Source organism: Salvelinus fontinalis, chromosome 19, assembly GCF_029448725.1.
Source record: "Salvelinus fontinalis isolate EN_2023a chromosome 19, ASM2944872v1, whole genome shotgun sequence".
NCBI lineage: Eukaryota > Metazoa > Chordata > Actinopteri > Salmoniformes > Salmonidae > Salvelinus > Salvelinus fontinalis.
Window position 1 is genome coordinate 33527480 of NC_074683.1, and position 24147 is coordinate 33551626.

General features: G+C 47.1%; 1 protein-coding gene across 2 annotated transcripts in view; it reads right to left on the reverse strand.

Annotated features, from left to right (window-relative positions):
• Positions 1-24147, reverse strand: part of LOC129816638 (tyrosine-protein phosphatase non-receptor type 4-like) — a 111968-nt gene that overhangs the window by 38118 nt on the left and 49703 nt on the right. Inside the window, exons 3-7 of one of the 2 annotated variants that reach the window (XM_055871368.1) lie at positions 20672-20791; positions 13483-13525; positions 13317-13395; positions 4861-4905; positions 3397-3449 (exon numbers count right to left, since the gene is read on the reverse strand). In XM_055871368.1, the coding sequence (XP_055727343.1) occupies positions 3397-3449; positions 4861-4905; positions 13317-13395; positions 13483-13525; positions 20672-20791 (340 nt within the window). The remainder of the gene's footprint in view (positions 1-3396; positions 3450-4860; positions 4906-13316; positions 13396-13482; positions 13526-20671; positions 20792-24147) is intronic. The other variant, XM_055871370.1, reaches the window with a different exon arrangement.

The window sequence follows — 24147 nt, forward strand, 5'->3', positions numbered from 1 at the left end:
AACAATAACAAAGCAGTGTCCTTGCCTCTGTTTTTGTGAAAAAGCTGAGGAATTCAAGGACTGACCATCCAATATAACATGTATAGTTTTAAGCATGTTGAAGCTATACAGTGTTTGTTTACAAACATTGGAATAAAACAAGCGTGTATTAGTTATATTCTTCAAGAATCAATGGGTATTCATAACTCATGTATAAGTCCAAAAATGGATGTAGCAACTGCAGATTGCTGCTTTAAAATGGATAGTTTGTGATTTTGACAATGTCTCAGCGTGCATTTTAAAGGAAGTTGCCAACGAGCGTTCGTGCCTAGTTTGACTTCTTGTCATTGCGCTAACGCTAGTTAGCATTGGATTGGAAAACTACATTTAACTTCCTTCATACTGGACCAGAGACATAAATATGACATCCACGACTTCATCTGACTCTGGGGGAAAATCCCTTTAACCACGGGCTCAAACAAACAGATCAATTCAAAACAGCTTTCAATCTAATCATCACACACAAAAAGACCCACAAACTAACCGGTCAATTGCCTATGGATTTATTAGCAGTATGCAAATAAATATCTACACAGCACTAACCCCAAAGCTTTCAGCAGAGTGCATTTCTTGATCGAATTTGACCAGCCTCACTGATTTGGTAAAACTAACCGAATGACCAGCAGCATTTAATTGAAGCTAAAATGATTCATACCGCTATCCCCATGGCTACAATGAAATGAAAACCTTCTCTTGGGGAGGGACACTGAGCTAAGTGAGATTCTGGACATGGACACTCACAGGTTGTGTTAGATGTTGGAGGTGCAGTTCAAATCCCTCCAGTGACCTATATAGCCATGAGACTCCCTGGGGAGTTTGGAGAGAGAGGCAAGCCTCAGCAGGCCACTGCAGTGGGGATGTGGACAGATTGAATGGGGACAGACCCCTGGCTAACCCCCATCTGTCAGGAGCCATTATTCAGGTCAATCTGGTGACACAGGCTGGTAAACTACACTCCTCAGGCTAAAGGGCCCATCACAATGGTAGGCTGTGGCGCTATGCTAGCTGTGGACCGCTAGGCTAGGCTATACTATGCTAACATGTTACAGTAGTCAGCGTGCTAGTTTATTAGTTAGAATGTTGGTTACAGAGTAATAATAATGGCATCAAACACCTGGAAACCATGTGTTTGATGTATTTGATACCATTCTACTCATTCTGCGTCAGCCATTACCAAAAACCTGCTCTCCCCAACCTCTTGTGTTATGTGCTGTACTATACTGTGCTTTGCTGTCCTGAGCATGCTTGGCGAATGGCCAGTCACACTACCAGCACAAAAAAGTTATACCACACAAATCAATCTGGGACAAAAGATGGGGAGAAACAGCCTAATGATTAGCATAGCGTTCCGTATACAGCTCTCCATGTCCTGCTAACGTTGGCTGTCATTGTAAATAAGAATTATTTCTTAACTGACTTGCCTAGTTAAATAAAGGTTAATTCAATTAAAAAAAGCAACAAGGGCATAAAGAGAGGATTATGGGCGATTTCAGGCTCCACTGCAAACTGCTTGTTTTATTGGGTGAGAGAATTAAAGAATACATTGGATATGACGTGGTAAAAAGTTATGCAGGGCAGCACACACAGAGTGATCATTGGGAAGTCATGGTGAATACACTGACTCTCGGCTAAAGGCTTACAACACACATCTTTCTAGTCATCTCACAACAAAAACGTTGGAGTTGCCTAGTGGCCAGGAACTGCGTAGCCTTATATGAAGCAACAGAGAGATCAAATGCATGAACTAACTACCAGTAGCTACATATCTTTAGCAGCACGCCAGGAGAAGGGCTACTTACATTGAACAGCATGGAACACCAGGAGAATGGCTACTTACATTGAACAGCATGGGACGCCAGGAGAACGTCTACTTACATTGAACAGCATGGAACACCAGGAGAATGGGAACTTACATTGAACAGCATGGGACACCAGGAGAATGGTTACTTACATTGAACAGCATGGAACACCAGGAGAATGGTAACTTACATTGAACAGCATGGAACACCAGGAGAATGGTTACTTACATTGAACAGCATGGAACACCAGGAGAATGGCTACTTACATTGAACAGCATGGGACACCAGGATAATGGCTACTTACATTGAACAGCATGGGACACCAGGATAATGGTTACTTACATTGAACAGCATGGAACACCAGGAGAATGGTTACTTACATTGAACAGCATGGAACACCAGGAGAATGGTTACTTACATTGAACAGCATGGAACACCAGGAGAATGGTTACTTACATTGAACAGCATGGAACACCAGGAGAATGGCTACTTACATTGAACAGCATGGGACACCAGGATAATGGCTACTTACATTGAACAGCATGGGACACCAGGATAATGGTTACTTACATTGAACAGCATGGAACACCAGGATAATGGTTACTTACATTGAACAGCATGGGACACCAGGAGAATGGTTACTTACATTGAACAGCATGGAACACCAGGAGAATGGTTACTTACATTGAACAGCATGGAACACCAGGAGAATGGTTACTTACATTGAACAGCATGGAACACCAGGAGAATGGTTACTTACATTGAACAGCATGGAACACCAGGAGAATGGTTACTTACATTGAACAGCATGGGACACCAGGAGAACGTCTACTTACATTGAACAGCATGGAACACCAGGAGAATGGTTACTTACATTGAACAGCATGGAACACCAGGAGAATGGTTACTTACATTGAACAGCATGGAACACCAGGAGAATGGTTACTTACATTGAACAGCATGGAACACCAGGAGAATGGTTACTTACATTGAACAGCATGGGACACCAGGATAATGGCTACTTACATTGAACAGCATGGAACACCAGGAGAATGGTTACTTACATTGAACAGCATGGAACACCAGGAGAATGGTAACTTACATTGAACAGCATGGAACACCAGGAGAATGGTTACTTACATTGAACAGCATGGAACACCAGGAGAATGGTTACTTACATTGAACAGCATGGAACACCAGGAGAATGGTTACTTACATTGAACAGCATGGAACACCAGGAGAATGGTTACTTACATTGAACAGCATGGAACACCAGGAGAATGGTTACTTACATTGAACAGCATGGAACACCAGGAGAATGGTTACTTACATTGAACAGCATGGAACACCAGGAGAATGGTTACTTACATTGAACAGCATGGAACACCAGGAGAATGGTAACTTACATTGAACAGCATGGAACACCAGGAGAATGGTTACTTACATTGAACAGCATGGAACACCAGGAGAATGGTTACTTACATTGAACAGCATAGGACGCCAGGAGAATGGCTACTTACATTGAACAGCATGGAACACCAGGAGAATGGTTACTTACATTGAACAGCATAGGACGCCAGGAGTGCGGCAGTGTTGTGCGGACAGGGCAGTCTGTGGGAAACAAACCACAAACACACAAGTCACCACATTCATTTAATTTGGATCAATAGGAAAATCATTACAACAGTGTGTCCGCATGCTGGCCCAGTAAAAATCAATCTTAGTCCACTAGAACAGTGTGTCAGAGTGCTGGCCCGGTAAAAATCAATCTTAGTCCACTAGAACAGTGTGTCAGAGTGCTGGCCCGGTAAAAATCAATCTTAGTCCACTAGAACAGTGTGTCAGAGTGCTGGCCCGGTAAAAATCTATGTTAGTCCACTAGAACAGTGTGTCAGAGTGCTGGCCCGGTAAAAATCCATCTTAGTCCACTAGAACAGTGTGTCAGAGTGCTGGCCCGGTAAAAATCTATGTTAGTCCACTAGAACAGTGTGTCAGAGTGCTGGCCGGGTAGAATCAGTGTTAGTCTACTAGAACAGTGTGTCAGAGTGCTGGCCTGGTAGAATCAGTGTTAGTCCACTAGAACAGTGTGTCAGAGTGCTGGCCTGGTAAAAATCTATGTTAGTCCACTAGAACAGTGTGTCAGAGTGCTGGCCCGGTAAAAATCTATGTTAGTCCACTAGAACAGTGTGTCAGCGTGCTGGCCTGGTAGAATCAGTGTTAGTCCACTAGAACAGTGTGTCAGAGTGCTGGCCTGGTAGAATCAGTGTTAGTCCACTAGAACAGTGTGTCAGAGTGCTGGCCTGGTAGAATCAGTGTTAGTCCACTAGAACAGTGTGTCAGAGTGCTGGCCTGGTAGAATCAGTGTTAGTCCACTAGAACAGTGTGTCAGAGTGCTGGCCTGGTAGAATCAGTGTTAGTCCACTAGAACAGTGTGTCAGAGTGCTGGCCTGGTAGAATCAGTGTTAGTCCACTAGAACAGTGTGTCAGCGTGCTGGCCTGGTAGAATCAGTGTTAGTCCACTAGAACAGTGTGTCAGAGTGCTGGCCTGGTAGAATCAGTGTTAGTCCACTAGAACAGTGTGTCAGAGTGCTGGCCCAGGAGAATCAGTGTTAGTCCACTAGAACAGTGTGTCAGCGTGCTGGCCTGGTAGAATCAGTGTTAGTCCACTAGAACAGTGTGTCAGAGTGCTGGCCTGGTAGAATCAGTGTTAGTCCACTAGAAGAGTTTGTCAGAGTGCTGGCCTGGTAGAATCAGTGTTAGTCCACTAGAACAGTGTGTCAGAGTGCTGGCCTGGTAGAATCAGTGTTAGTCCACTAGAAGAGTTTGTCAGAGTGCTGGCCTGGTAGAATCAGTGTTAGTCCACTAGAACAGTGTGTCAGAGTGCTGGCCTGGTAGAATCAGTGTTAGTCCACTAGAAGAGTTTGTCAGAGTGCTGGCCCAGGAGAATCAGTGTTAGTCCACTAGAACAGTGTGTCAGAGTGCTGCTGAACCTGTGTAAATAAGAACAGCCAACTGAACTAACCTTCCAGTCAGGATGTCCTGTTTGAGCTGGAGGAAATACTGGTACCTACAGGGAATAAGGAGAGCAGTTACAGCAACAACAATGTGATACAGATATCTCTGTGATTATGGACCATAGGACATAATGTACAGTACACTAGATAAAGCACCTGGACTGGACCCACTCACATGGAGCTTCTCTGATGCTCATTGCTTAGGCAACTTTTCTATGACTTAACTTGTAGCCTGTTGTTTTTGTGTATAACTAATACGGAATGAATCTCATCATAGTGTAAGAGCTCACCAGCACTGTTGTTGTGTGCTGTCTGGAATCGATAATGCACATCCAAAACAGATCCATGCCTCTGCATCTTAGACATACAAAGTGGTTTACTCACTTAATAAGGCTGGCTGAGCAATATCATGCTTGAGTGGTGCATGGATTGAATAAATAACACTGGAGTATCTAGTTGACTGTAACTCTGTTTTTAATGACCATGGATGGACACCCTTGCAATAGGGGCTGGCAGCATCCATGGCATGCTATTCACATTTATCTAGCTGTGTGCCAGGCAGCCAGCAGTAGAATTAGCCCATTATTGGTTAATATATCTACCAAGCTGATCCTAGTCTTAGACTAAGTTGTAGCGAACTCTCAACCCCAGACCTACTCCTAACCCGTTTACTGTAGTCATCTCCATTAGTAGAATGATTAGCTGAGGGCTTTAGCAAGTGCAATAAAGTTACACAGGGTAATTCATCTCCTTATATGGGCATGACATGGCAGGTTGTAATAGTAATAACACTAATGACTAAATAAGACAAATGACAAGACATACCAACATTTACACAAAACAGTAGATTACAGAGACAATAGCTACATCAATCTACAAGCTCACATCCACCAACCTCAATGGAAGTGTTTCCATATAGACCAGGAAGGGTTACCATATTTCCACGAAGTGGTTGAATATATTTGTTAAAGCATAGGTAATCTTCTCCATAGGAATATACTTATTCATTTCAGAGAGCCGTCTTGTAATTGGGAGAGGGGATGGGTGAGGGGATGGGAGAGGGGATGGGAGAGGGGAGAGGGGATGGGAGAGGGGATGGGAGAGGGGATGGGAGAGGGGATGGGAGAGGGGATGGGAGAGGGGATGGGAGAGGGGATGGGTGAGGGGATGGGTGAGGGGATGGGAGAGGGGATGGGTGAGGGGATGGGTGAGGGGATGGGTGAGGGGATGGGTGAGGGGATGGGAGAGGGGATGGGAGAGGGGATGGGAGAGGGGATGGTAGAGGGGATGGTAGAGAGGATGGGAGAGGGGATGGGAAAGGGGATGGGAGAGGGGATGGGAGAGGGGAATCTGATTTCCATGTCAATGCAACACATTTTCTTGCAGTGGCAAGAGCGGTTTCTGTAAATTAGATTTTGAAGTTATTCCTCAAATTCACATTTGTGAAGTTACTCAGAAGGCATTTTTTCAGGATCAAGTGGGAAAGGGCCCTCTATAATAAAGGCCAGGGTGCCACAAACATCATGCCAGAAGGCTTGTCATTTAGTACACTAACAAGTAGAATGCAAAAAAGTGTCTTCTGTTGTTCCACATCTAAAACACATTTCTGATATTTCAGGGTGATATCTATGTAACCTGAGGTGTCAGATAGAGTTGGTAGAGGAAGTTGTAATGTAGAAGTCTATATCTAGAGCTGATGGTCACTGACACACTATCTTGGCATAGGTCCAATCATAGACCCTTATCAATTGTAGTATTCAAATCGGATTCCCATCGCTCTCTCGACTTATGTACATCTTGTTTTGGGCATTGTTGCATTAGCAATGAGTACACTCTGGATATAAATCTGTGTGTGTCATTGTTATCATGGAGTAGTTGTTCAAAACTTGATAGGTTTGGTAAGTATTATCTCCAAAAGTGCTTCTGAGAAAGTTGCTTAACTGTAAACAACAAAATAAATGATGATTGGATAAATGGTATTTCTCTTTAAGTTGCTCAAATGGCATTCAGTTGAAGTCGGAGGTTTACATACACCTTAGCCAAGTATATTTAAACTCAGTTTTTCACAATTCCTGACATTTAATCCTAGTAAAATTCCCCTTTTAGGTCAGTTATGATCACCACTTTATTTAAAGAATGTGAAATGTCAGAATAATAGTAGAGAGAATTATTTATTTCAGCTTTTATTTATTTCATCACATTGCCAGTGGGTCAGAAGTTTACATACAGTCAATTAGTATTTGGTAGCATTGCCTTTAAATTGTTTAAAGGCAATGAGGACTGGCCACCCCTCATAGCCTGGTTCCTCTCTAGGTTTCTTCCTAGGTTTTGGCCTTTCTAGGGAGTTATTCCTAGCCACCGTGCTTCTACACCTGTATTACTAGCTGTTTGGGGTTTTAGGCTGGGTTTCTGTACAGCACTTCGAGATATTAGCTGATGTACAAAGGGCTATATAAAATAAACTTGATTGATTGATGATTGATTTAACTTGGGTCAAACATTTTGGGTAGCCTTCCACAAGCTTCCCACAATAAGTTGGGTGAATTTTGGCCCAATCCTCCTGACAGAACTGGTGTAACAGTCATGTTTGTAGGCCTCCTTGCTTGCACACACTTTTTCAGTTCTGCCCACACATTTTCTATAGGATTGAGGTCAGGGTTTTGTGATGGCCACTCCAATACCTTGACTTTGTCGTCCTTAAGCCATTTTGCCACAACTTTGGAAATATGCTTGGGGTCATTGTCCATTTGGAAGACCCATTTGCTACCAAGCTTTAATTTCCTGCCTGATGTCTTGAGATGTTGCTTCAAAATATCCACAAAATGTTCCTTCCTCATGATGCCATCTATTTTGTGAAGTGCACCAGTCCCTCCTGCAGCAAAGCACCCACACAACATGATTCTGCCACCCCCGTGCTTCACGGTTGGGATGGTGTTCTTCGGCTTGCAAGCCTCCCCCTTTTCCCTCCAAACATAACAATGGTCATTATGACCAAACAGTTCTATTTTCGTTTCATCAGACCAGAGGACATTTCTCCAAAAATTACGATGTTTGTCCCCATGTGCTGATGGAAACCGTAGTCTGGCTTTTTTATGGCGGTTTTAGAGCAGTGGCTTCTTCCTTGCTGAGCAGCCTTTCAGGTTATGTCGATTTAGGACTTGTTTTACTGTGGATATAGATACTTTTGTACCTGTTTCCTCCAGCATCTTCACAAGGTCCTTTGCTGTTGTTCTGGGATTGATTTGTACTTTTCGCACCAAAGCATGTTCATCTCTAGGAGACAGAACGCATCTCCTTCCTGAGCGGTATGACGGTTGCGTGGTCCCATGGTGTTTATATTTGCGTACTATTGTTTGTACAGATGAACGTGGTACCTTCAGGCGTTTGTAAATTGCTCCCAAGGATGAACCAGACTTGTGGAGGTCTACAATTTTCTTTGTTTTTTCTGAGGTCTTGGCTGATTTCTTTAGATTTTCCCATGATGTCAAGCAAAGAGGCACTGAGTTTGAATGTAGGCCTTGAAATACATCCACAGGTACACCAGCAATTGACTGAAATGATGTCAATTAGCCTATCAGAAGCTTCTAAAGCCATGACATAATTTTCTGGAATTTCCAAGCTGTTTAAAAGCACAGTCAACTTTGTGTACATAAACTTCTGACCCACTGGAATTGTGATACAGTGAATTACAAGTGAAATAATCTGTCTGTAAACAATTGTTGGAAAAATGACCTTTGTCATGCATAAAGGAGATGTCCTAACCAACTTACCAAAACTATAGTTTGTTAACAAGAAATTTGTGGAGTAGTTGAAAAACAAGTTTTAATGACTCCAACCTAAGTGTATGTAATCTTCCGACTTTAACTGTAAGTAACCCATCTATATAACAATGTTCTACATGAGATAAGTACCCCATCTCTATAACAATGTTCTACATGAGATAAGTACCCCATCTATATAACAATGTTCTACATGAGATAAGTACCCCATCTATATAACAATGTTCTACATGAGATAAGTACCCCATCTATATAACAATGTTCTACATGAGATAAGTACCCCATCTATATAACAATGTTCTACATGAGATAAGTACCCCATCTCTATAACAATGTTCTACATTACATAAGTACCCCATCTCTATAACAATGTTCTACATGAGATAAGTACCCCATCTCTATAACAATGTTCTACATTACATAAGTACCCCATCTCTATAACAATGTTCTACATGACATAAGTACCCCATCTCTATAACAATGTTCTACATGACATAAGTACCCCATCTATATAAAACAATGTTCTACATGACATAAGTACCACATCTCTATAACAATGTTCTACATGACATAAGCACCCCATGGAGTGGAAAGAGTTAAATTACAAAAGACATAAATATGGGTTGTATTTATGATGGTGTTTGTTCTTCACTGGTTGCCCTTTTCTTGTGGCAACAGGTCACAAATCTTGCTGATGTGATGGCACACTGTGGTATTTCACCCAATAGATATGGGAGTTTATCAAAATTGGGCTTGTTTTCAAATTCTTTGTGGATCTGAGTAATCTGAGGGAAAAATGTGTCTCGAATATGGTCATACATTTGGCAGGAGGTTAGTAAATGCAGCTCAGTTTCCACTTCATTTTGTGGGCAGTGTGCACATAGCCTGTCTTCCCGAGAGCCACGCCTGTTCACGGCAGCCATTCTCAATAGTAAGGCTATGCTCACAGTCTGTACATAGTCAAAGCTTTCCTTAAGTTTGGGTCAGTCACAGTGGTCAGGTATTCTGCCAAAAAGCATTCTAGTTTGCTCAGTTTTTTTGTTAATTCTTTCCAATGTGTCTTTTTGTTTTTTCATGATTTGGCTGGGTGTAATTGTGTTGCTGTCCTGGGGCTCTGTGGGGTCTGTTTGTGTTTGTGAACAGAGCCCCAGGACCTGCTTGATTAGGAGACTCTTCTCCAGGTTCATCTCTCTGTAGGTAATGGCTTTTAACGGAAGGTTTGGGAATCGCTTCCTTTTAGGTGGTTGTAGAATTTAATAGCTCTTTTCTGGATCTCTCTCTCCCTAGCGCTGGCCTGCCTGCCCCTCTCGCTCTCCCTCACGCTGGCCTGCCTGCCCCTCTCCCTCCCTAGCGCTGGCCTGCCTGCTCCTCTCCCTCCCTAGCGCTGGCCTGCCTGCCCCTCTCCTTCCCTAGCGCTGGCCTGCCTGCTCCTCTCCCTCCCTAGCGCTGGACTGTCTGCCCCTCTCCTTCCCTAGCGCTGGCCTGCCTGCCCCTCTCCCTCCCTAGCGCTGGCCTGCCTGCCCCTCTCCCTCCCTAGCGCTGGCCTGCCTGCCCCTCTCCCTCCCTAGCGCTGGCCTGCCTGCCCCTCTCCCTCCCTAGCGCTGGCCTGCCTGCCCCTCTCCCTCAATAGCGCCGGCCTGCCTGCCCCTCTCCCTCCCTAGCGCCGGCCTGCCTGCCCCTCTCCCTCCCTAGCGCCGGCCTGCCTGCCCCTCTCCCTCCCTAGCGCCGGCCTGCCTGCCCCTCTCCCTCCCTAGCGCTGGACTGTCTGCCCCTCTCCCTCCCTAGCGCTGGCCTGCCTGCCCCTCTCCCTCCCTAGCGCTGGCCTGCCTGCCCCTCTCCCTCCCTAGCGCTGGACTGCCTGCCCCTCTCCTTCCCTAGCGCCGGCCTGCCTGCCCCTCTCCCTCCCTAGCGCCGGCCTGCCTGCCCCTCTCCCTCCCTAGCGCCGGCCTGCCTGCCCCTCTCCTTCCCTAGCGCCGGCCTGCCTGCCCCTCTCCCTCCCTAGCGCCGGCCTGCCTGCCCCTCTCCCTCCCTAGCGCCGGCCTGCCTGCCCCTCTCCCTCCCTAGCGCCGGCCTGCCTGCCCCTCTCCCTCCCTAGCGCCGGCCTGCCTGCCCCTCTCCCTCCCTAGCGCCGGCCGGCCTGCCCCTCCCTAGCGCCGGCCGGCCTGCCCCTCCCTAGCGCCGGCCGGCCTGCCCCTCCCTAGCGCCGGCCTGCCTGCCCCTCCCTAGCGCCGGCCTGCCTGCCCCTCCCTAGCGCCGGCCTGCCTGCCCCTCCCTAGCGCCGGCCTGCCTGCCCCTCCCTAGCGCCGGCCTGCCTGCCCCTCCCTAGCGCCGGCCTGCCTGCCCCTCTCCCTCCCTAGCGCCGGCCTGCCTGCCCCTCTCCCTCCCTAGCGCCGGCCTGCCTGCCCCTCTCCCTCCCTAGCGCCGGCCTCCCTGCCCCTCTCCCTCCCTAGCGCCCGCCTCCCTGCCCCTCTCCCTCCCTAGCGCCCGCCTGCCTGCCCCTCTCCCTCCCTAGCGCCCGCCTGCCTGCCCCTCTCCCTCCCTAGCGCCCGCCTGCCTGCCCCTCTCCCTCCCTAGCGCCGGCCTGCCTGCCCCTCTCCCTCCCTAGCGCCGGCCGGCCTGCCCCTCCCTAGCGCCGGCCGGCCTGCCCCTCCCTAGCGCCGGCCGGCCTGCCCCTCCCTAGCGCCGGCCTGCCTGCCCCTCCCTAGCGCCGGCCTGCCTGCCCCTCCCTAGCGCCCGCCTGCCTGCCCCTCCCTAGCGCCAGCCTGCCTGCCCCTCCCTAGCGCCAGCCTGCCTGCCCCTCCCTAGCGCCAGCCTGCCTGCCCCTCCCTAGCGCCGCCTGCCTGCCCCTCCCTAGCGCCGGCCTGCCTGCCCCTCCCTAGCGCCAGCCTGCCTGCCCCTCCCTAGCGCCAGCCTGCCTGCCCCTCCCTAGCGCCGCCTGCCTGCCCCTCCCTAGCGCCGGCCTGCCTGCCCCTCCCTAGCGCCGGCCTGCCTGCCCCTCTCCCTCCCTAGCGCCGGCCTGCCTGCCCCTCTCCCTCCCTAGCGCCGGCCTGCCTGCCCCTCTCCCTCCCTAGCGCCGGCCTGCCTGCCCCTCTCCCTCCCTAGCGCCGGCCTGCCTGCCCCTCTCCCTCCCTAGCGCCGGCCTGCCTGCCCCTCTCCCTCCCTAGCGCCGGCCTGCCTGCCCCTCTCCCTCCCTAGCGCCGGCCTGCCTGCCCCTCTCCCTCCCTAGCGCCGGCCTGCCTGCCCCTCTCCCTCCCTAGCGCCGGCCTGCCTGCCCCTCTCCCTCCCTAGCGCCGGCCTGCCTGCCCCTCTCCCTCCCTAGCGCCGGCCTGCCTGCCCCTCTCCCTCCCTAGCGCCGGCCTGCCTGCCCCTCTCCCTCCCTAGCGCCGGCCTGCCTGCCCCTCTCCCTCCCTAGCGCCGGCCTGCCTGCCCCTCTCCCTCCCTAGCGCCGGCATGCCTGCCCCTCTCCCTCCCTAGCGCCGGCCTGCCTGCCCCTCTCCCTCCCTAGCGCCGGCCTGCCTGCCCCTCTCCCTCCCTAGCGCCGGCCTGCCTGCCCCTCTCCCTCCCTAGCGCCGGCCTGCCTGCCCCTCTCCCTCCCTAGCGCCGGCCTGCCTGCCCCTCTCCCTCCCTAGCGCCGGCCTGCCTGCCCCTCTCCCTCCCTAGCGCCGGCCTGCCTGCCCCTCTCCCTCCCTAGCGCCGGCCTGCCTGCCCCTCTCCCTCCCTAGCGCTGGCCTGCCTGCCCCTCTCCCTCCCTAGCGCTGGCCTGCCTGCCCCTCTCCCTCCATCGCGCTGGCCTCCCTGCCCCTCTCCCTCCCTAGCGCTGGCCTGCCTGCTCTATCACTTTGCTAATGATGCATGTGTGTGTTCAGTCTGTTGCCTGGAGAATATCCTAGTTTAATCATGGGACCGATGTCGCTGGGATACAGAGGTATTTTCGGGCCAGTCTTGCGAGCACGACTCTTCAGTACTCTTCGTTGCTGAGTGGGTGGGGCTGTTTTTGTCTCATAATATGAAATTACAGTAGACTACTGGTAGCCTGTAAAGATTAACCTTTTCAGATATAATGGAATGGAAAGCGCCTCGGCTACGGCATTTTTGTTTGTCTGTTAGGGTAAGGCTACACTGCGGCTTTTTAAGTGCCAACACAAAACCATCTCTGGAGATATGAATGGCATTTTAGTTGTCTGTAAAGTAATGCTGCTTCTGAAGTGGGACTAACTTCCATCACTAGGCGACCAGAACTGTCAATCAAATCCTCTCAAACTGCTTCGCACAGCCTGCAGAACACTCTCTCCTAAAAATATACTTACGTTTTTTTAAAGACCGTGACTTACCAAGACATTTAGTAGAAAGAAAGTACATCTAGCTACTCTAAAAAACAACACAGCAGCACATCAAATCAGCAACGTTTCTTGTGGTCAGCGAAACAATAGAACATATGCCGGAGTAGAATTCTACCGTCTGAAAAGGTACATACTCTTCTGATTCCTTCATGAATTGATATCAGTGGTCGCTATTGGCATGTTACTGTAGCTGCATTCCATGTCTGTAAAGGGTTGCGGTTGATATAACGTCATTGCCTGGTCATACATACGTAATAGGACCATTATTCTACATTTTGAATTGACGTGGAATTTTGGCAGTTTAAACATTAAGCAAAATTTTCAATTTCTAATTAGTATCCTTACCTAGTGTAATCTTCCTGAAGTTTATTAGGGTCGGTCACAAAGAACTTCACTCTGAAGCTCAGATTATGAGGCGATCCCCCTGTAAATGCACAATGAGAGAGACTATTGTATCTACACTTGAAAACAACCACTTCCTAGTTAATCAATCCACTGAAGGTTCACCTACGTTTTAGTTGCTTCCTGATGGGTTTGTTTGGATCCAGCCATCTCTGTAAAAGATAAATGAGGAGAAACTCAATGACACAACAGCATTTCCTCAGCAGCCGTGTTCATTCTCAATTATTCACAAGTCAGCCCCCTCCACCTCTCACTCTCTGTTTTCCAGTTGGGAAATGCAGGCTGGGCTGTGATGATCTGTAGCTAGTAACAGCGCATTCGGAAAGTATTCAGAACCCTTCACTTTTTACACTTTGTCACATTAAAGCCTTATTCTAAAATGCATTAAATATAAACAAATCCTCAATCTACACACAATACCCCATAATGACAAAGAAAAGACAGGTTTAGAAATTTTTGCAAATGCATTAAAAAATTAAAAAATGAATAGCTTATTTACATAGACCCTTTGCTATGAGACTCGAAATTGAGCTAAGGTGCATCCTGTTTCCATTGATCATCCTTGAGATTCTTTGACAACTTGGAGTCCACCTGTGGTAAATTCAATTGATTGGACATGATTTAGAAAAGCACACCTGTCTATATAAGGTCCCACAGTTCACGTCAGAGCAAAAACCAAGCCATGAGGTCCAAGGAATTGTCCGTAGCGCTCCGAGACAGGATTGTGTCGAGGCACAGATCTGGGGAAGGGTACCAAAACATTTCTGCTGCATTGAAGGTCCAAGAACATAGTGGCCTCCATCATTCTTAAATGGAAACCACCAAGACTCTTCCTAGAGCTGGTTGCCCAGCCAAACTGAACAATCGGAGGAGAACGGCCTTGGTCAGGGAGGTGACCAAGAACCCGATGGTCACTGTGACAGAGCTCCGGAGTTCCTCTGTGGAGATGGGAGAACCTTCCAAAAGGACAACCATCTCCGCAGCACTCCACCAATCTGACCTTTATGGTACAGTGGCCAGACAGAAGCCCCTCAATAAAAGGCACACGACAGCCCGCTTGGAGTTTGCAAAAAGGCACCTAAAGGACTCTGACCAAGAGAAACAAGATTCTCTGGTCTGCTGAAACCAAGATTGAACTCTTTGGCCTGCATGGCAAGCGTCAAGTCTGGAGGAAACCAGGCACCGCTCATCACCTGGCTAATACCATCCCTACGGTGAAGCATGGTGGTGGGGATGTTTTTCAGTGGCAGAGACTGGGAGACTAGTCAGGATCGTGGGAAAGATGAGCAGTAAATAGAGATCCTTGATGAGAACCTGCTCTAGAGGTCCTAATCCAGGCACTTGTCATCTCCCGTCTGGATTACTGCAACTCGCTGTTGGCTGGGCTCCCTGCCTGTGCCATTAAACCCCTACAACTCATCCAGAACGCCGCAGCCCGTCTGGTGTTCAACCTTCCCAAGTTCTCTCACGTCACCCCGCTCCTCCGCTCTCTCCACTGGCTTCCAGTTGAAGCTCGCATCCGCTACAAGACCATGGTGCTTGCCTACGGAGCTGTGAGGGGAACGGCACCTCAGTACCTTCAGGCTCTGATCAGGCCCTACACCCAAACAAGGGCACTGCGTTCATCCACCTCTGGCCTGCTCGCCTCCCTACCACTGAGGAAGTACAGTTCCCGCTCAGCCCAGTCAAAACTGTTCGCTGCTCTGGCACCCCAATGGTGGAACAAACTCCCTCACGTCGCCAGGACAGCGGAGTCAATCACCACCTTCCGGAGACACCTGAAACCCCACCTCTTCAAGGAATACCTAGGATAGGATAAAGCAATCCTTCTGCCCCCCCCCCCCCCCCCCCCTTAAAAGATTTAGATGCACTATTGTAAAGTGGCTGTTCCACTGGATGTCATAAGGTGAATGCACCAATTTGTAAGTCGCTCTGGATAAGAGCGTCTGCTAAATGACTTAAATATAAATGTAAATGTAGAGCGCTCAGGACATCAGCCGGGGTAAAGGATCACTACCCAACAGTCTCTGAAAGTCCTTGAGTGGTCCAGGCAGAGCTTGGACTTGAACCCGATCAAACATTTCTGGAGAGACCTGAAAATAGCTGTGCAATGACGCTCCCCATCAAACCTGACAGACCTTGAGAGGATCTGCAGAGAATAATGGGAGAAACTCCCCAAATACAGGTGTGCTAAACTTGTAGCATCATACTCAAGAAGACTCAAGTCTGTAATCGCTGCCAAAGGTACTTTAACAAAGTACTGAGTAAATGTGACTCACCACCTGGATTCTGTCTTATGTAGCAACATTTGAATTTCTGTTATTTACATTGGATAAATTAGAGACTCATAGCTACAAACTGGTATATCATACACTGCATTTGAGGAAACAATGGGAAAGTAAATCTGCTTTGAAAGTTGATTAACTTGTAAACTCACTTTTGAGAAAACCGTCTTTCAATGTTTTGCTACTACTATTGGAGAGCCCTTCTTTGTCTACACCCATTCAGCATTGATCACACACTGATCCGTGCATCCTGTACTAATTGTCCAGCTACTTCCAGATATCTAAGAGAGAGATAACAGCTCACTGAACATTACTCACCCTATTACTCTATCTGTAGTTTCAAGTTCAGAGCGCACACTGGATGCTCTGGCCAATAAGTAAGTAGGGTTGTTCCGAAAGCTCTGACCTACAGTCAAGCACCCAAGCTAAGCCCAGTCAAAACTGTTCGCTGCTCTGGCACCCCAATGGTGGAACAAACTCCCTCACGACGCCAGGACAGCGGAGTCAATCACCACCTTCCGGAGACACCTGAAACCCCACCTCTTCAAGGAATACCTAGGATAGGATAAAGCAATCCTTCTGCCCCCCCCCCCCCTTAAAAGATTTAGATGCACTATTGTAAAGTGGCTGTTCCACTGGATGTCATAAGGTGAATGCACCAATTTGTAAGTCGCTCTGGATAAGAGCGTCTGCTAAATGACTTAAATGTAAATGTAACTGGCTTGGGTGCTAAACATTGGCTTGCTACTTCCAGACACATAATGAGAGACATAATGAGAGAACACCCCACTCTGACCATTTTACTCACACTAGCAGAGCTGGTTAGGCGTTATCCAGAGCGTTGGTGACTGTACCTGTGCGACTGGCAACAATTGAATTACGTTTTGTTGCCAACGTTTACTGACAATGGACATTTTCAACAGGTGTTTAGCGCTCAAAGAAGCATCAGTTATTCTGCGCTCTGGCACACTAAGATGAGTCTTTTGTTAAGAATTGTAGCTTGATAGCTAGCTAGGTAAACAATCAATCCCAACGCATGACGTTAGCGAGCCAGGCAGCTAACATTAGCTAGCTAGCTAATAGTACACTAACTGGAAATGAAAATACTTCGTAAAAATTAGAGTGGAGTCTTTTGTTAAGACATGTATTGTTAGGACATTGTTTTGCTAGCTAGCTAGCAAGCAAAACAATGGACCAACAACTCATGACATTACTACCCTACATAAATCTGCAGGTAGCTAACCAGCAGGTTCAACGGCTATAACTAGTCAAGCAAATGTGTCTGAGATACAAAGAATAAGATCATACACATAACATTAGCTAGCGACCCAGCCAGCTATAGTTAGTTAGCTAACCTTACACTGGAAATGAAACCACTTTCTGTCAAAATTAGAAACGTGTAATATCTGAAAATCTTACCAGTATACATCATGGTTGGACGCATCTCCTGTCTGATGCCATGCATGGTTGCCTTAGTTTTACATTGTAATCCAGACTGGTGTTTTCTCCATCTCCTTAGCTATCATACTCAAATTCCACTGATTTCAAAACTCGGTCCTCCAGACAGTGGAGAGCAAACACATAACGTTTCCTTGCGAGCCAGCTAACAGTACACTTTAACTTGACATTAAGTTTATGCAGTTTTACTACGCTATACATAAAAATATAAAAAAGCAGCGTTTGACACGATTACCTAAACATACTGACCAGCTCCAATAGACCAATCCAAACTCATCTCTTGGCATGTAAACCCCACTCGTTATCTCAGCCAATCATGGCTAGTGGGAAGGTTGCCCCTTTTTCTGTGGCTAAACCAACTAGGCTCATAATTTAACAATTGTATTCGTATTTACAGATGGCATACAAGTTTGATATTAAGGCACATGAAAGTTCACATGTTCGAGAAGGCATTTCTGCCCCAAAAAATTTGATACAAAAAAAAAAATGACGTTCAAACAGCTCTCTTGTGAAGTCGTGACTTACGACATACGCCTAGTTTCCTGAATCAAAACCGTCTGAACACTTATGTAAATGTGATTTCTTTTTTTTATAGATAGATATCTATCTATCTATACACATTTACATTTTTTGCTTTGTCATTATGGGGTATTGTGTGTTAATAGATGAGGGGGAAAAAACTATTGAATCCATTTTAGAATACGGCTGTAACGTAACAAAATGTGGAAAAAGTGAAGGGGTCTGAATACTTTCCGAATGCACAAATTTACCACACAGTAGTGACAGTACACAACAATTATGGAGGAGAGATGAGGAGGACGGTGTCAACACAACTCCTGTTCATATTAACACTGCATCAGTGTGTGTCATCAAATCAAATTGTATTGGTCACATACACATGGTTAGCAGATGTTAATGCAAGTGTAGAGAAATGATGTGATTCTAGGTCCGACAGTGCAGTAATATCTAACAAGTAACCTAACAAATTCCCAACAACTACCTAATACACACAAATCTAAAGGGATGGAATAAGAATATGTACATATAAATGTGGATGAGCGATGGCCGAGCGGCATAGGCAAGGTGCAATGGATGGTATAAGGTACAGTATATAAATATGAGATTAATAATGTTAACATATCTTACATTACTCAAGTGGCATTATTTAAAGTGACTAGTGATCCATTTATTAAACTGGCCAGTGATTTTAGTCTATGTAGGCAGCAGAATCTCTGAGTTAGTGATGGCTGTTTAATGATGGCCTTGAGATAGAAGCTGTTTTTCAGTCTCTCGGTCTCAGCTTTGATGCACCTGTACTGACCTCGCCTACTGGATGGTAGCGTGGTAAACAAGCAGTGGCTCGGGTGGTTGTTGTCCTTGAAAGCCTTATTCTAAAATGGTAAGGTGGAGGTGATATGATCGTTGACTAGTCTCTCAAAGCACTTCATGATGACAGAAATGAGTGCTACGGGGCGGTAGTCATTTAGTTAATTTATCTTTGCCTTCTTGGGAACAGGAACCATGGTGGACATCTTGAAGCATGTGGGGACAGCTGACTGGGATAGGGAGCGATTGAATTCCGTGAACACACCTGCCAGCTGGTCTGTGCTTGCTCTGAGGACGCGGCTAGGGATGCCGTCTGGGCCGGCAGCCTTGCGAGGGTTAACACGTTTAAAATGTCTTACTCGCGTCGGCCACGGAGAAGGAGAGGCCGCAGCCCTTGTTAGCGGGCCGCAACAGTGGCACTGTATTATTCTCAAAGCGGGCAAAGGTGTTTAGTTTGTCTGGAAGCGAGACATCAGTGTCCGTGACGTGGCTAGTTTTATTTTTGTAGTCCGTGATTGTCTGTAGACCCTGCCACATATGTCTCGTGTCTGAGCCGTTGAATTGCGACTCCACTTCGTCCCTATACCGATATTTCGCTTGTTTGATTGCCTTGCGGAGGGAATAACTACACTGTTTATTTTCGGCCATATTCCCAGTCCTCTTACCATGGTTAAACTATGGTTCGCACTTTCAGTTTTGCGCGAATGCCACCATCCACGGTTCCTGGTTAGGGTAGGTTTTAATAGTCACATTGGGTACAACATCTCTAATAAACTTCCTTATAAACTCACTCACTGAGTCAGCGTATAGATCAATGTTATTCTCTGAGGCTGCCCGGAACATTTCCCAGGCCACGTGATCAAAACAATCTTGAAGTGTGGATTCCGATTGGTCAGACCAGCGTTGAATGGTTCTAGTCACCGGTACATCATGTTTGAGTTTCTGCCTATAAGACGGTAGGAGCAAGATGGAGTCGTGGTCGGATTTGCCGAAGGGAGGGCGAGGGAGGGCCATATATGCATCACGGAAGTTAGAGTAGCAGTGGTCCAATGTATTGCTTGCGCGAGTGCTGCAATCAATATGCTGGTAGAATTTAGGTAGCCTTGTTCTCAGATGTGCTTTGTTAAAATCCCCAGCAACAATAAATGCAGCCTCAGGATATATTGATTCCAGTTTACATAGAGTCCAGTGAAGTTCCTTGAGGGCCGCCGTGGTATCTGCTTGAGGGGGTATATACACAGCTGTGTCGATAACTGACGATAATTCTCTTGGCAGATAATATGGCCGGCTTTTGATTGTAAGGAAATCTAGGTCAGGTGAGCAGAAGGACTTGAGTTCCTGTATGTTGTTATGATTACACAATGAGTCGTTAATCATGAAGCATACACCACCGCCCTTCTTCTTTCCAGAGAGGTATTTATCTCTGTCGGCACGACGCATGAAGAAGCCCCGGTGGCTGAACCGACTCCGACAACGTATCCCGAGAAAGACATGTTTCCGTGAAACAGAGAATATTACAATCTCTGATGTCTCTCTGGAAGGGAACCCTTGCTCTAATTTCGTGTACCTTGTTGTTTAAAGACTAGATATTGGTGAGTAGTACACTCTGAAGCGGTGGGCGTTGTGCACGCCTACGGAGCCTGACCAGGAGGCCGCTCCGTCTGCCTCTTCCTTCGGCAACGTTGTTTTGGGTCGGCCTCTGGGATTAGATCCATTGTCCTGGGTGGTGGTCCGAACAAAGGATCCGATTCAGGAAAGTCATTTTCCTGGTCGTAATGTTGGTAAATTGACTTAGCGCTTATATCCAATAGTTCTTCCCGGCTGTATGTAATAACACTTAAGATTTTCTGGGGTGACAACATAAAAATTAATACGTGAAAAAACAAAATACTGCATAGTTTCCTTAGGACTCGAAGCGAGGCGACCATCAGCTGTGTTGTAGTATAGTGTGTAGTGGCAGGCAATGTCCCATTAACATACAGGCTTCCAACATGACTTAGGCTAACAGATGGATTGTACAATGGGTTATGTAGAACAATAACTCCCCATCCCCATCCATTTCTCACAGCAACACACTTGTCTGAAGACTAAATTCCCCACAGAGAGTTACATTTAGGTGAGAGCAGGAAAAGGCTGTCCTCAAGTGAAAGACTTGATGGAGATGGACAGTAGTGAATGAGACAGTGTTGACTGAAGTGTAAAAAGGTGTTTTGCCATCAAGAGTCTGACCTTGGCACCTACCGGGCTGTCGGAGGAGTCGTCGGACAGATGCAGGCCGAAGTAATCCCTCTCTGTCAGCTCCAGGTGTTTAAACACTTCCTCCAGTAAGACCTGACCCTGGTTGTGCTTCTGTAGAGAGAGGGGGAGGGGGTGAGAAAGAGGGAGCGAGAAAATAACAAATTATTTGTGTGTGTCTCCTAGCAAACTCCCCATGCCTCAAGTCTCCATGGCAGCCAGGTCTGAGTAGCTGCTACCTATCACTGTCCGTCTCCCATAGCGCGGTCACATCAGGGACACAGTGACAACCACTTGTCTCCCTTCTGCCCCTCCCACTCTCCCCCTGCCTCCCATGTGGCACACAGCAGTGCTGTGCCAGTGAGGTGATGGTGTTGACACAGAGCTCCACAGAGGTAAGTCCATGTCACAGCCCCAGGCCAGTTCTAAGCCACAGGGAGCAGACTGGCAGCTCTGGGCTGCTGACTGTCAAACATGCGCTGACAGAGTGGGGAAGCGCAGCCTCTCCCCGTGTACACTATTTTTAGCCTCAACCCTCAGATGACACCAAATCAAATCAAATTTTTGTTGGTCACAAACACACGTGTTAGGAAGATGTTATTGCGGGTGTAGCGAAATGCTTGTGCTTCTAGCTCCGACAGTGGAGTAATATCTAACAGTTTCACAACATATACCCAAAACACACGTAAATCTAAGTAAGTAATGGATTAAGAATATATATATATATATATATATATATATATATATATATATATATATATATATATATATATATATATATATATATATATATATACACTGCTCACAAAAATAAAGGGAACACTTAAACAACACAATGTAACTCCAAGTCAATCACACTTCTGTGAAATCAAACTGTCCACTTAGGAAGCAACACTGATTGACAACAAATTTCACATGCTGTTGTGCAAATGGAATAGACAAAAGGTGGAAATTAAAGGCAATTAGCAAGACACCCTCAATAAAGGAGTGATTCTGCAGGTGGTGACCACAGACCACTTCTCAGTTCCTATTTTTTTTATTTTTTTTATTTCACCTTTATTTAACCAGGTAGGCTAGTTGAGAACAAGTTCTCATTTGCAACTGCGACCTGGCCAAGATAAAGCATAGCAGTGTGAACAGACAACAACACAGAGTTACACATGGAGTAAACAATAAACAAGTCAATAACATGGTAGAAAAAAAAGAATCTATATACAATGTGTGCAAAAGGCATGAGGTAGGCAATAAATCGAATAATTACAATTTAGCAGATTAACACTGGAGTGATAAATCATCAGATGATCATGTGCAAGTAGAGATACTGGTGTGCAAAAGAGCAGAAAAGTAAATAAATAAAAGCAGTATGGGGGTGAGGTAGGTAAATTGGGTGGGTAGTTTACAGATGGACTATGTACAGCGATCGGTTAGCTTCTCGGATAGCAGATTTTTAAAGTTGTTGAGGGAGATAAAAGTCTCCAACTTCAGAGATTTTTGCAATTCGTTCCAGTCGCAGGCAGCAGAGAACTGGAAGAAAAGGCATCCAAATGAGGTTTTGGCTTTAGGGAAGATCAGTGAGATACACCTGCTGGAGCGCGTGCTACGGGTGGGTGTAGCCATCGTGACCAGTGAACTGAGATAAGGCGGCACTTTACCTAGCATAGCCTTGTAGATGACCTGGAGCCAGTGGGTCTGACGACGAACATGTAGCGAGGGCCAGCCGACTAGAGCATACAGGTCGCAGTGGTGGGTCGTATAAGGTGCTTTAGTAACAAAACGGATGGCACTGTGATAAACTGCATCCAGTTTGCTGAGTAGAGTATTGGAAGCTATTTTGTAGATGACATCGCCGAAGTCGAGGATCGGTAGGATAGTCAGTTTTACTAGGGTAAGTTTGGCGGCGTGAGTGAAGGAGGCTTTGTTCCGGAATAGAAAGCCGACTCTAGATTTGATTTTGGATTGGAGATGTTTGATATGAGTCTGGAAGGAGAGTTTGCAGTCTAGCCAGACACCTAGGTACTTATAGATGTCCACATATTCTAGGTCGGAACCGTCCAGGGTGGTGATGCTAGTCGGGCGTGCGGGTGCAGGCAGCGAACGGTTGAAAAGCATGCATTTGGTTTTACTAGCGTTTAAGAGCAGTTGGAGGCCACGGAAGGAGTGTTGTATGGCATTGAAGCTCGTTTGGAGGTTAGATAGCACAGTGTCCAGGGAAGGGCCGGAAGTATACAGAATGGTGTCGTCTGCGTAGAGGTGGATCAGGGAATCGCCCGCAGCAAGAGCAACATCATTGATGTATACAGAGAAAAGAGTCGGCCCGAGAATTGAACCCTGTGGTACCCCCATAGAGACTGCCAGAGGACCGGACAACATGCCCTCCGATTTGACACACTGAACTCTGTCTGCAAAGTAGTTGGTGAACCAGGCAAGGCAGTCATTAGAAAAACCGAGGCTATTGAGTCTGCCGATAAGAATATGGTGATTGACAGAGTCGAAAGCCTTGGCCAGGTCGATGAAGACGGCTGCACAGTAATGTCTTTTATCGATGGCGGTTATGATATCGTTTAGTACCTTGAGCGTGGCTGAGGTGCACCAGTGACCGTCTCGGAAACCGGATTGCACAGCGGAGAAGGTACGGTGGGATTCGAGATGGTCAGTGATCTGTTTGTTGACTTTGCTTTCGAAGACCTTAGCTAGGCAGGGCAGGATGGATATAGGTCTGTAACAGTTTGGGTCCAGGGTGTCTCCCCCTTTGAAGAGGGGGATGACAGCGGCAGCTTTCCAATCCTTGGGGATCTCAGATGATACGAAGGAGAGGTTGAACAGGCTGGTAATAGGGGGGTGCTTCCTGGCTGATGTTTTGGTCACTTTTGAATGCTGGCGGTGCTTTCACTCTAGTGGTAGCATGAGACGGAGTCTACAACCCACACAAGTGGCTCAGGTAGTGCAGTTCATCCAGGATGGCACATCAATGCGAGCTGTGGCAAGAAGGTTTGCTGTGTCTGTCAGCGTAGTGTCCAGAGCATAGAGGCGCTACCAGGAGACAGGCCAGTACTTCAGGAGACGTGGAGGAGGCCGTAGGAGGGCAACAGCCCAGCAGCAGGACCGCTACCTCCGCCTTTCTGCAAGGAGGTGCACTGCCAGAGCCCTGCAAAATGACCTCCAGCAGACCACAAATAGATGCGTGACGCAATATTTACACACAATTAAAGTGACTAAGATACCATAGAATAGTATAGAGTACAGTTTACACATATAAGATGAGTAATGCAAGATACAGAGACATTATTAAAGTGGCTAGTGTTTCCTAATCTGTGTCTATAGGCAGCAGCCTCTGATGTGCTGGAGATGGCCGTTTAACAGTCAGTGGTGTAGTATAGAACACAATACACTATATACACATATGAAATGGAGGACGCAATATGTAATCACAATTTAAAAGTAACTAAGATACCGTAGAATAGTGTGGAGTG